The following is a 14,191-nucleotide window of genomic DNA, read 5'->3' on the forward strand; positions in this document are numbered from 1 at the left end:
CTGCTCCTTGGATGCTGCCTGACCTGCTGCGCTTTTCCAGCAACACATTTTCACCACAATATCTAAATGCAGGTTCCCATAGTTCCTTGTCACCTGAGAAACTCTCTTCCTGTTCACTTCCAATACCAAGATCCCAGTTGCTGCTTTGGAGCAGTCTCAGCCCTCTGGCGATATTTTTCAGTATCTTGCTGTCTCAGACAGTCTTCCGTAGCTGCTTAAAACTCTTACTCCAGTCCAGTTGTAGCTTTACCTCCTCATTAGAGATTCCACTGTGAGTGCTGAGGTAATTGTAGAAAGGTCAGCACTTATTTTTGTATAATGGGCCTTGATGTTTTCAGAGCTGGCTGAATGCAGGCGGTGAATCCTTTGTTTTGGCTTTAGTTATACAATGTCACTGGGTCAGAAGCTTCTGGAATTATGATCAGCTGGTTAGTCTTGGTCATTTCATTTGTCCAGTAGGATTCTCTACTTTTCAGAGAAACTGAACTTAAGAAAAGGAACATCGGGACAGGAGTAGACCATTCAGTGCCTTCATCTTGTTTAGCCATTCAATGATTGATCTGGGACTTAACTCCATGTGCCTCTGGCTTAAATCCTTTAATACCTCTGTTGTTAAAAATTTATCTGTCTCAGATTTTAAATTTACAACTGATCCAGCATTTACTGTTTGTGGTAGAGACTTCTAAACATCTATCGCACTTTGTATGTAGAAGTGCTTCCTAAATATGGAAAATATATGGAAGTGAATACAGTTTTGGGTGGGGGGTGGGGGATGTGGATTTCTATTCACATCTAGCTGTGATGCTAAATCAATGAATTTTAAAGCTGTCCTGAAACTTGGCAAGTTTATCCAGTGGCTAGATTGGTATGTGGACAATTAACTTTCCAAGTTTATTTTTTGTGGTTTGCCTGTCCTTCTTCTCAGTTCCTCAATTTCATATGTTCATTGATTCAATCCAAAATTGGTGCTGAATTAACTAATCCCAGCTGGAACAGTGTTTGGGGTGCTTCAAAGTTTACATTGCTTGTGGGTTAAGAAGAAGAAATTCATCAGGGTTTCTGCTCCTGGCTGCTCCCTGCTAGAGTTATGCATAGATGTTAGTCTAGGAAATAATCAAATTGAGTTATAATGCTCCTATAGTCTGTTAGCACTTAAATCTCAAGGATCACACATGGCAAATTGTTTGCTTTTCGTGGGGAGTGAAACCGTATTCAAAACGTGTGGTGCTGTAAAAGCACAGCCTGCCAGGCAGCATCTGAGGAGCAGGAGAGTTGATGTTTCGAGCATAACCTCTTCATCTGGAATGTGGGTAGGGGCGCCCAAGGGAGCTGGGAGATAAATGGGAGGGAGGTGGGGCTGGGGGGAAGGTAGCTGGGAATACGATAAGTAAATGAAGGTGGGGGATGATGGTGATAGATTGGAGAAGAGGGTGGAGTGGATAGGTGGGAAGCAAGATGGACTGATAGGACAGTCCAAGAGGGCTGTACTGAGTTGGAGGGCTGGATTTGGGATAAGATCTAAGAGGGGGAGCAGCTATCAGGAAACTGGTGAAAATGACAGTGTGATTGGAGGGGCCCAAGGCAAAAGATGAGATGTTTTATTTGCAAGCGTTGGGTAGCTAGAATTTGGCAGTGGAGGAGGCCCAAGACTTGCATGTCCTTGGTGGAGTGGGAGGTGACATTAAAGTGTTCGGCCACAGAGCGATGGGATTGATTGGTGTGTGTATCCCAGAGATGTTGTTTGAAATGTTCTGCAAGAAAGCATCCTGTCTCCCCGACGCTGAGGAAACCACATTGAGACCAACAGACACAGTTGATGAGGTGTTTGGAGGTGCAGGAAAGTCTCTGCCTGATCTGGAAGGACCCTTTAGGGCCTTGGACGGAGGTGAGGGGGGAAGTGTGGGTACACACACCTCCCCCCTCACCTCTGTCCAAGGCCCCAAACGAACCTTCCACATCCGACAAAGATTTACCAGTACTTCCATACTCGTTATCAACTGTGTCTGTTGCTCTCGATATGGTCGGGGAGACAGGACGCCAACTTGTGGAACGCTTCAGAAAACATCTCCGGGACACACACACCAATTAACCCAGTCTTGTGGCTGAACAGTTAAACTTGCCCTCCCACTCTGCCAAGGACATGCAAGCCCTGGGCCACCTCCACTGCCAAATTCTAGGCTCCCAACGCCTGGAAGAAGAACACTTCATTTTCCATCTTGGTACCCTCTAATCATATTGGATCAATGTCAATGTCACCAGTTTCCTGATCTCCCCTCCCCCACCTTATCCTAGATCCAACCCTCTAACTTAGTGTGATGTGTTTCTCTACAGACAACTTAAAAACTTCATAATTGTTTCAATTCCTTAGATGCTCACAGCCTTTAACAATTTATCCAAATGGCAATTCTTCAGATGTACACCTTAACAGGAACATATGGTTGTCATTGAACCTAAGTCTATTTTGTCCTCACCTGACAATCATTAATGCACACTTCACAACAAAGATCACTAGACAATGCACTTTTTCATTCTTCACAAGCTCTCTTTGGCTTTTGACATGATCGATCACAACTTCACTCTTCCATTCTGTGGTCAGGGGAACTGGCCATGATTGGTTCCCCTTGTACCCATCCAGTCACAACCAGATAATCTCTTTCCAGCCATTATGGGAAATAAGAGTTTATTTCACCCTATCTGTGTCAAAGATACATAATTTCCTGGTATCCAATATAAAAGACATCTTAATATCATAATTAAACCATCCTTTATAATTTCAGTGTCTTTACATGAGGAGAAAGGGTGGATTAAACTTTGTTCTAACATCATTGGCTGAGTTGTGCAAGCATCCATAATTCTGAATGTCTATCTTTCAGTCAATGTATAAGTGACCTGACAACTACAATTATAGTATTGCCTGCAGTCATTTTTGGATTATTGCAATTCAGCTGTTGAGTAATACATCATGTATCCTGCACTCTGTTCTGTTACTCTGTAGTACCTCTTATAGGACAATCTGCCTGTAAAGCACGCACGACAACATTTATCACTGTACCTTGATATACATGACAGCGATAAATCAAATCAAACAAAATCCATGTGTTAGATAATATTGCGAGAACAGAGTTTCTATTTCTGAAAGATAGTAGAACTATCGGTTAGTCTTGATTCCAAAAATTCTCCAAGGATTTCTAAACTTCAGTGAATCAGAAGAGCCCAGGAGAATATATCCCACCAAAATGGTAAGAACAAACTAGCCAGTAATAGCACATCATGGATGATTTTTTAAAAAAATTAAGCTACTATATTAAGATCTTATACCAGGTTTGCAACCACAGAAGGGAGGTTGAAATAAAGTTCGCAAATGTATTATAAAATCATCTTGGAAGGCAGAAAGAAGCCACAAAATTGAATTGTGGAGAATTATGCAAAACAATGTAAAAAATTCCAATAAATATGAATCACGAAAACAAAACCAGAGAAGAAAACTAGTCAGACTTAAGATATAAATCCTGGTCCAGATTGATTCCATTGTATTTGTTATAAGGTGTTAGGAATGGATAGAGGTCTGTTGTTGCATGTACATAAAACCATGAGTAGAGGGATTGTTGCCAGATAACTAGCAGACAGCTGAAATATTATCTTCATTTCAAAAAGGGGAGATGGAACAGGTCCAGAGAATTATAGACCAATTAGTTTAATGGTGGTTGTAAAGAAGATGTAATTTTTTTAAATCTAGAATCTAAAAATATAATAAAGAATAATCAGTAAAATAAAACAAAGAACTGTGGATGATGGAACACTGACACAAAAACAGAAATTGCTGGAGAAATTCAACTTGAAGATGGGTTAATCGACTCAAGATGTTAATTCTGCTTACTGCTCACAGATGCTGCCAGACCTGCTGAGTTTCTTCAAGGAATAATCAATTTTTCTTTCAAAAGGGAAAGTCATATTTGAGCAATTTCACTGAATTCTTTTGATGTAATAGAAACAGCATTATTTGAATTATTTGAACACTACTATGGTCTGTAACACATACTTAGAAATGTACATCAAAATGTTATTTTATCCATTCTCTACAAGAATCCTGACATCTGGTTTTTCATGCTGGATACGAGGTGATTTGCCATGGTTGATATAAGGGTAAAAGGTGGAGGGAGGTAAAGGCATAGCTAACACTAAATTGACATAGAGCTTGTAAAAGTCAGAGTGAGTAGACGGCATAGTTTGCTGTTGATAGTATGGGGCCAAGTTGAGGACTGAGGGATTTCGGTTCACGTGGAAGGTGTTATTTGATTGGAGATGAGTACAGGGCATGAGATGGCACATGTTAGTATGAATAGGACATGAGAGGTGGATTCTGGATTAGTGGTGCTGGAAGAGCACAACTATTCAGGCAGCATCTGAGGAGCTGCTCCTCGATGCTGCCTGAACTTCTGTGCTCTTCCAGCACCACTAATCCAGAATCTGGTTTCCAGCATCTGCAGTCATTGTTTTTACCATGAGAGGTGGAGTCTAAGGACATGCAGATTTGTGTGCCAGAGACATGTCTTTTGTTTATTCTTTTTTACTAACCTGCAACAAATTGCCTGTGCATCAAGATCGGCACTCTGTGAAACCCAACACTCCAACTAGAAAGCTATACTGTCATTCCAAGATTGCCTGAAAGTCACAGAGAACCTGTCACCTACAATGGTAATGATCTTCTAGGAGAAAGTGAGGACTGCAGATGCTGGAGATCAGAGCTGAAAATGTGTTGCTGGAAAAGCGCAGCAGGTCAGGCAGTATCCAAGGAGCAGGGGAATCAACGTTTCGGGCATGAGCCCTTCTTCAGGAGGGCTGAAGAAGGGCTCATGCCCGAAATATCGATTGCCCTGCTCCTTGGATGCTGCCTGACCTGCTGCGCTTTTCCAGCAACACATTTTCACCTACAATGGTAATCTCAGGTCAGGTTTGCAGAGCTGAGAAATCTCTCATCTCTCTGGCTTCATACCCAGGAATAAAAATCCAGGCCTTAGATTCCTCATTGTAAAAAAAATCTAAAGACATTTGAGAAAATTAAACAAAAAGATTTTTGAACTGACACCAGAACTGAGAGATTCTAGCTATTGGGAAGGATTGATCAGTTTGGGATCTGCTCTTTAAAACAGAGAAGACTGAGATGTGGAATGCTCGGTCACACTTTGGAACTGTTAAGTGTTTGATAGGATAGATGTAGAGAAATTATTTCCCCTTGCTGAGAAGTCCTGATATGGGGACCACAAAATTAAGGCAGTCACATTAACTTCAAGATGGAATTTGGGGCAAATTTCTTTACTTGGAAACAAATTAAAATGTGAAAACTGCTTCCACATAGAGTAATTAAAGTAACTTACGTAGACAAACTTAAGAGAAAACTAGATAAACAGAACAAGGAAAAGGGAATAGAAAATATTTTGATGTGGTTAGATGAAGAAGGATGAAAGATGTTCATATGATTTAAAGAATGGAATTGTTGGACTGAATGTCTTGCTTCGATCATTTAATACTTGATAATGCTCTTTAATAACATGTACTGATTTTTCTTGCTGTACATCATTGGAAAGATATTTCAAAGAAGCAGTGGAAAAGATCATAAATGGACATAAACACAGCAGGCGAATATAGCAGGTAAATATGTATTCAAAAAGTAGAAAGAATCTATACTTTTAAAAGTATATATACAGACACAGCATGTTTATGAAGTCATTGTACAACTTTGAACCTTAATAACAAAAACAGAAGTTGCTAGAAAAGCTCAGCTGGTCTGGCAGCATTTGTGAAGAGAAATCAGAGTTAACATTTCGTGTCCGGTGAGCCTTCCTCAGAACTGAGTTCCCAAACAATCCTTTTATTTAACGATTAATGTTGTCATGGGTCAGACCCTGGAGTACTGTGGACATTATTAACTTGTAATTTCAAAATATGTTTTTTTTTAAAGGAGCTAATGCAGCCAAAGAAATGGGTATTAATGTTAATTAAGTGACTGGAGAGAGAGAGAGAGATTCTCATGGAAGGTCACATCTCTAGCTTATCGAGATGCACAGTGGTTCAGTGGTGAGCACTGCTGCCTCACAGCTTCAGGAACCTGGGTTTGATTCCACCCTCAGGAGCTGTCTATGTGGAGTTTGCGCATTTTCCCTGTGTCTGCATGGGTTTCCTCCCATAGTCCAAAGATGTGCAGGCTAGATGGATTGGCCATGCTAAAATGCCTATTGTGGCTAGGGATGTATAAGTTTGGTGGATTAACCATGGGAAATACAGGGATTCAGGGATAGGGTGGAATGCTGTTTGGAAGGTAGGTGTGGACTTGCTGGGCTGAATGGCCTGTTTCCATGGAGCAGGAGAATCTGTTTCAGACATGAGCCCTTCTTCAGGAATCCTGAAGAAGGGCTCATGCCCGAAACGGATTCTCCTGCTCCTTGGATGCTGTCTGACCTGCTGCACTTTTCCAGCAACACATTTTCAGCTTTGATCTCCAGCATCTGCAGTCCTCACTTTCTCCTGAATGGCCTGTTTCCCTACTGTAGGGATTTTATGAAAATATACAGCTGCAAAGTGAATATCAAGCAACAGCCCTTCAAAGTTGAGGAGAGAGGCAAGTTATACCAGACTGGACTGTGATTTCTTATGACTACAAATGTAACAAGGGGCTGACAACCTGCTGCTCAACAGCAAGGCACCTAGCAGATTACCTTCAAACTTCAGGCACATTTTGTGTTTTTTTTCCCTATTAAGTGTATACAAGGACAAAGGTTAAAGAACCAGTATCAAATCTACTGGAGAATACTAGTGGGCCTGAACATTCTTGTACATACAATACAGCACAGAACAGGCCCTTTGGCCCTCGATGAGATACCAGCCTGGGGTCACATGTTAGCATGCTGTGAAAGTCACAGTCTAAGAACTAACCCCTGTCTGTGCTGCAAGTAAAGGAAGGCCCTCGCTCATTGAGTACAACAAACCAGATAAGAGGAAGGAGGACCACAAACAACTCTCTCTGGAATTTAACCACGATCAAAATGAATCAGAACTATCGAATCTCAACCAATCTGCAAAACTAAAGATTGTGAAACTGACTCTTCAACGGTCAACGTCAAAGTCACTGGTTACCCCGTTTTAAAATTAATCTTGTTGCAATAAACTGAGGAGGTGAATAAAAAAAGGAGTGAATAAAGGAGGGGAGGTAGCATATTCCTCCTCACCTGGGATCTTAAAATTATAGGGAATCTGGTCTGAAACCATAATGAATTAGGGAACCCTGCTATTGCCTGTCTCTGAGAAACAACAGCATACATATAGACGAAGAAATAGTGGAGGCACTTAGAGCTCTATAAAACCACAATTCATTTATTAAGTACTTATACAAATAGCATACACTTTTTACCACTCAAGATATCTCAATCACTGTCTTTAACTACCCTGATTTCTGTAACTAAACCCAAATGTTCTCACCAGGAAAGTTTGCAGCCGGCCAGCTAAAGCTCTGCTCGGTGTCTTCACCACGCCTCCTGACTTCTTGCACAACGTTAATCTTCAAAGTGTTGCTGAACAAAAGGATTTCTTCCCGCTCTTTCGCTTTTTATACACAAGTGTCTGCGTCAAGTGTGTGCCTTATTTAGAATAATCAGTGCACGTGACCAATCCTGAACACTTCGGCCAAATGCATGCCTTGTTTGAGCTTATCCATGCACATGAGCAATCTCAAATGTTTTGACCAAGTGTATGCTTGACAGCAGTTCCTGATTTCCTGTAGTTTTAACTCTTAACAGACCTGACTGACTCAGTGTACTTCCATTCACATAGCAGCACCTTGTTAAGCCTGTTATCAGTTCGTGTCAGTTCCTGTTATCTTCAACCTTAACCATCACCGCATAATGTCTGGTCATATTAATGTCTCCTTTTACCCTCTCAGCTGCTGGCCTACTGCATTATCATCAACATTCTCTCAGCTGTGGAGCCACTCAGAGGGTTCTCCACGCATGATGATTGCCATGCATTTACTGCCAGTTTCAGCATTTGCTGCTATGTGCAGACCTCAGAGATTCAAACAGCTGCAGGAAACATGAGAAGGAACACAGAACACCATGCCCACTAATGTTATCCACTGCCACCGTTTCACCCATTGAAGCCAAGACTGTGTTGACTTATCAAACCCCCACTCTCTCAGTACCCTGCACGCTCCCCAAACCATATCAGATTCAACCTTTGTCTATGAAGATGGAATTTTCACATTCGATATATCTACTCCAACCCAGTGTAATGACTCAAATTTGAATGCATGTGTTTCCTACTTTCCTCAGCAAGGCATGGACTGACTGCCTGATAACCTGACTTGACAATTATTAATGAAATCTCAGGATTTACTTGGATCATCCCCAAGACTGACATGTGGGGTCAAACCTAAACTGATGTCACTCCAGCTTCTTGGCTGACTCACCTGGACTTCCTGGGCTAGTTGGACTTGAGCTACAGAACTGCCCATGGCTCAATACCCAGATTGCAAGGACATGGATCCCTTGATCACACCAATCACCCAAGTGACTATGGTCAACTTTCTGGATTGAGATCAGACAATTTCCTTGACTGGGTGTAGTGGCTCCCCTGAATGACATTGTCCCTCTTCATTCAGCTAAGGATTATTCCCCTTAGATTTTCAAATGGGGCACAGCAAGCTCCCTTAAAAAGCACTGTAATATTGACCCAAAATGTTGACTTCACGATGGTTATTGAAATTTAATTATTGGTCAGGACACTAGGCAAAATTCCCCAATCCTCTTTGAAATAGTGCAATTAATTTTTTTTATCACCAACTGAGTGGGCAGAAGGAACCATGTCATCTGAACATGGCACTTCTAATAGTATAATACTTCCACAATTCTTCATCGAGTGCCAGGCTTGAAGTCCTTGAACCCACAACCTTCTAACTCAGAAGTAAGTATTACTAATTGAGCTGCAGTTGACATATCATAGATTACTAGACTGTATTAATGGCATTCTCACTTTCCATACATGTTAAAATGCTAGCGGCAGTTCAGAAATAGTGCTCACTACCTTCTGAAGACAAAGGGTGATGGGTAATAAAATAGGTCTGGCTGGTTGTCATGCATGAAAGAAGCAAGAAGATATTCTAATGTAGGTCACTGGATAGTTAACATAAAAGGAACCTTTGCTGTTTTCCAAAGCGGTTCCAACACTGCTTAGAATCTTCTGGATCATGAATCGAGGCTAGGGCTTTCTCAATGGACATCAGTGAAAAAGTGTGTAGTACATTTATCCAGTGAACAATCAGGGATCTTAGCCATTACATTTCCTAAATTATGAATAATATACTATAAAGCCTGTTTCTTAAATTAATATATGAAAAGAGATTTCCAAATTTTTATTTTAACACCATCGTTAACATTCTAAATTAAATGAGGTGATACTCGCATTAAAATAATATTAAATCAGAAAATGGCAACCAGAGGATTTATCTAAATCTAATATATTTGATTTGATGCATGCCAGTGGCCCAGACACTGTTCTGCTATGTCTCTTGTCTTTTCAAGTACAACTTTCTGACTGAAAACGTAACATGCTCCTTTGTGTCTCATTCTTTTGAAAATAAACAGAAGTCTCTGTGTTTAAAATGGATTGGAATCTGTCTCAGTCAATGCTCATAAAATCTCACTGCTGGTACTGGTCTGAAGTTAATAGCTGTCCATGTAATGGTTTGACATTTTATATTTATAATCTTCACTGAACCATGAAAATTACTGAATATCGTTAGACAAATAATTCTTAGGAACTGAAAAGAAGTGTATAACTATTAACAGAGAATAATGATTTTTTTTCTGTAATATTTCATGGGTGTAAGAATAAGGTAAGTATATTTATTCTGGAATTTAGAAGTGTATAGCAGTTTCTCATAAATTACACTATTATAAATAATGTATAATGAACAATCCACGCTGCAGCCAATACAGGTCAGGAGACTAAATGTTCACCTTTATTAAAAAGGTTTATATGACAACTCAGTTTCATTGCATAATATATTGATATTAATGATTGAATCTAAGGGATGATAGGATATAAATTTAAGCTGGTAGCATATCAAGGCATTTAAGCATGCCTTGACAGTAAGAAAGACCATTTGATGAACAGGCTCTCTTCCATATTTTGGCCAGTCCTATGAACGTGTTTAATGATGGGTTATTGAACATGGAATCTAAAGTTGAAGAGAAAAAAACAAACTATTTTTCAAAAAGAGAATGCATCGTGTCCAAAGGTACTCGGCTCCTAAAAGCTTACTTCCCTTTGCTTTTTACATCAAGATAAAATTTAACCTCTGAATGAACTTGGAGAAATGACAACAAAGGCAAAGAGAGGTGGTTTTCAGGTGTGAGAGAAGTCAGACTTTTCTGTGAAGATTGGGCTGAAATCTCAGAGAACTGGGGCAGGTCTTAATACAATCTCACATTGGCACTTGCCTTCCTTGATGGCTGTCTTGGATTTGCTTCTGGGATTAGCAGGCCTAATTTGATCTTGCTGCAAACCTCCCTAGAGTGAAAATTACATTTAATGGACTCTGTAAACTGAAGTGAGTGTGCCAAGTCAGGAAATTCCTGAATCAAGCCACCCATCTTGGTTAGAAAAGTCCATCCCTAATGGTCTACGAACCATCAGCAGAGCTGCCAGGATCACTGGTTGGAGGTGTGAACATTCTGCACCTTCTTCCAAGTAAAACAATCAAAGTCCCCCTTTAACCTTTAATAAACCAGCCACTAAGCTTGTTGTTGTGCTGAATTTTGAATAGGTCACAGACCCACTTCATTCCTCCACTTTATAATAAATCAGAGAAGTAGTTCCAAGCCATGATAACATTACAGTCTTCGTAACTGGATGATATGTGATTGGAGGGAGGACCTACAGATGTTGGCATTCCCATGCATTAGCTGCTTGTATTCTTCATAGAGTCATAGAGACCTCACAACTTCTATACTCAATACTCTGACCAATAAAGGAAAGCATACCTAATGCCTTCTTCACTATCCTATCAACCTGTGACTTGACTTCCAAGGAGCTATGAACCTACACTACAAGGTCCCTTTGTTCAGCAATACGCCCAAGGATCTTACCATTAAGTGTATAAGTCCTGCTAAGATTTGCTTTCCCAAAATGCAGCACCTCGCATTTATCTCAATTAAATTGCATCTGCCACTTCTCAGTCCATTGGCCCATCTGATCAAGATCCTGTTGTAATCTAAGGTAACCCTCTTCACTGTCCGCTACACCTCCAATTTTGGTGTCATCTGCAAACTTACTAACTATACCTCGCATGCTCACACTCAAATCATTTATATAAATGACGAAAAGTAGTGGACCCAGCACCGATCCTTGTGGCACACCACTGGTCACAGGCCTCCAGTCTGAAAAACAACCCTCCACCACCACCCTCTGTCTTCTACCTTTGAATCAGTTCTGTATCCAACTGGCTAGTTCTCCCTGTATTCCATGAGATCTAACCTTGCTAACCAGTCTCCCATGGGGAACCTTGTCGAACGCCTTCCTGAAGTCCATATAGATCATGTCCACAGCTCTGCCCCCATCAATCCTCATTGTTACTTCTTCAAAAAATTCAATCAAGTTTGTGAGACATAGTTGTGAAAAGTTAACGAGGAATGCATCTTTGGTGGTACCGACCACCCCAGATTCCTTTAACTTTTGAAGGGCCATCAATTTACTAAAACATCTGGGGAGGATTTTCAACCTTATAGTCGTGCCAGCCAATCTGATGTCTCAGATCTCTAATTGAGATTGAATTGAAAGTAACTTTGTGGTTTGGTGGGGTCCAGCTGGAAGGCTGCAGTGACAGGACAGATGGAATTTACAGGCTGTATTTATGAGGCTAGAGCTGGGAACTACACAGATGTATGACTCTGGGATCACCTCCTATAACAGATCCCAAAAGAGGAGGTCCACCTTGCTAATACCAGTCTGCGTAGCCAGGCTACCTGCCTGGCATGTGCCATGGTTAGAATAGTAGAAGTGGTGGGATTAGACCATGACCTGTCACTTAAGGGTATCAATGAACCCACAGGCAAATGGACCATCTAATGGTTCCACTGCCTGGCATAAAATAGGAGAGAGACAGGGATGGGCATATAGATGTTCATTGCATTTTACAAATACCCCTGTCATCAATTCAGTTGTAAAACTGTTCCCCTGGAATCAGAAAATATTCACTGCACAGACAGAGACTATTTAGTCCCAGTTTTCTGCTGTTCCCAATAGCCTTTAATTATTTCTTCACATGTTATTCAATTCCCTTCTGGAAACTACAATTGGATTTGTCTCCACCATATCTTCAGGCAATATGCTGCAGATTGTAACCAATCATTGCATAAAAAACACACCCATGTTGAGGGGCCAAGTGGCCTACTTCTGATTCTAATTTCTATGTTTGCAAGATAACATTGCCTTTAGTTTATTTGCCAGTCACTTGAAGACAGTAAAGAGGAACATAAAAGCTGGAAAATTTCAGCAGTACAGGCAACACCTTCATTGACTGGCAGTTCTGATCAAAGATGATCGACCTGAAAAATTAATTCTGCTCACCTCCAAAGAAACTTCCAGTGCCTGCAGTAATTTTTGCATTTGCATTAGTGTCACTTGCTTTATAATTATGTTCAAAAACAAAAACAGAAATTGAAGGAAAAGCTCAGCAAGAGAAATCAGAACTAACGTTTCGGTCTCAGTTAGGCAGAGTCACCAGACCTAAAACATTGACTCTGATTTCAATTCACAGATGCTGCCAGTCCTGTTGATCTTTACCAGCAATTTCTGTTTTTGTTTCTGATTTACAGAATCTGTGGTTCTTTCAGATTTTTATTCATAATTATGTTCTCTGGCTTTGCACGCTTCTGACAATGGGCACAACAAGTCCTCCACTTACTCTGCTGATGCAAAGGGAGGGAAGTTGTGATGCATTGTTTGAGCAGCAGCAGGGATTGGTGATTGGAAGTGGGTTATGTGGGTGATGTCTGCAGCTCTGGGAGCAAGGGTGTGAGGCAGTTTGAGTAGCAACAGGATTGTAAAAGGGTCATGTAGATGGTGTCTGCAGCTCTGCGAGGAAAGTTGTGAAGCAGTTGTTTGAGTGGTAACAGGGATTGGAAGAGGGTTATGTAAAAGGATTGTAACAGGGATTATAAAAGGATTATGTAAGAATTTGTAACAGGGGTTATAAAAGGGTTACGTAAAAGGATTGTAACAGGGATTGTAAGTGGGTCATGTAAGAGGACTGTAATAGGGTTTTGTAAGAGCATTGTAACAGGGATTGTAAGGCAGTTATGTAAAAGGATTGTAACAGGGATTGTAAAATGGTTAAGTAAGAGGATTGTGACAGGGATTGTAAGAGAGTTATGAAAGAGGATTGTAAGAGGGATTGTAAGCAGGTTTTGCAAGAGGATTGTAACAGGAATTGTTATGTAAGAGGATTGTAACAAGGATTGTAACAGGGTTATGTGGCTGGTGTTTGCAGCTTCTGGGAGGCAGGCAGATGCTCTGGGTACAAGAACTACAATTCCCAGGGTGTTTTGCGGGTGCTCACACCTGCGTGCAAGTGCTGGTCCCCAGGGCTGGTCGGCCTGGCAACGGGACTGCCGAGCTGTCAGTCAGGGCCACGTGACCGTCTATGGGTCTTTGTTCTGAGTGGTGCGGGCTGGACGGGGTGATGTAATGTGGAAGCACCGAATTTAAAGGCAGGGCAGAGAGAGAGTGTGAGATTGCTGCAGCTTTCACTCTCACTGGTAGCCAGGGAGTTTGCTTCAAGTCTCTGCTGGAGCAACGTTTGCAAGTTTAAAATGCCACATCCTGTGACCCTCTACGGACCGTCACCTTGGGGCTTCAGATTAGTAGGAGGCAAGGACTACAGTCAGCCCCTAACCATCTCACGGGTAAGCAACAAAGTCTCTTCAAAATAAACATACTTGAACTTTTTCTGTCTCTTTCGTTTTACAGGGGGCTATAGAGTGCTAACTTGTATCGTTTTCGCTTCGTGCTTCTACAGATGACTTTGCAATATGTGAAAGAAACCTGCAGAACGATTACATGTGTTAAAGTTGCTTAAATTGTTTATGATACAGGTTACCAAATTCTTTCTTTTAAAAAGTGCATATTTATTTGAGTGAAG

The 14,191-nt window shown here is 41.0% G+C and overlaps 1 protein-coding gene and 1 long non-coding RNA gene across 2 annotated transcripts in view; one reads left to right on the plus strand and one right to left on the minus strand.

The window, feature by feature from the left end:
• LOC140491994 (uncharacterized) overlaps window positions 1-7,536 on the minus strand; it is a 40,708-nt gene extending 33,172 nt beyond the window's left edge. The window contains exon 1 of the long non-coding RNA XR_011963462.1: window positions 7,474-7,536. This is a non-coding gene — a long non-coding RNA (uncharacterized lncRNA). The remainder of the gene's footprint in view (window positions 1-7,473) is intronic.
• A 6,189-nt stretch (window positions 7,537-13,725) lies between these two features.
• The window catches only part of LOC140491996 (PDZ and LIM domain protein 4-like), a 125,722-nt gene continuing 125,256 nt past the window's right edge, over window positions 13,726-14,191 (plus strand). The window contains exon 1 of the mRNA XM_072590570.1: window positions 13,726-13,955. Within this exon, the coding sequence (XP_072446671.1) occupies window positions 13,863-13,955 (93 nt within the window). The 5' untranslated portion in view covers window positions 13,726-13,862. The remainder of the gene's footprint in view (window positions 13,956-14,191) is intronic.

The sequence above is a fragment of the Chiloscyllium punctatum genome, chromosome 20 (assembly GCF_047496795.1).
Source record: "Chiloscyllium punctatum isolate Juve2018m chromosome 20, sChiPun1.3, whole genome shotgun sequence".
Taxonomy (NCBI): domain Eukaryota; kingdom Metazoa; phylum Chordata; class Chondrichthyes; order Orectolobiformes; family Hemiscylliidae; genus Chiloscyllium; species Chiloscyllium punctatum.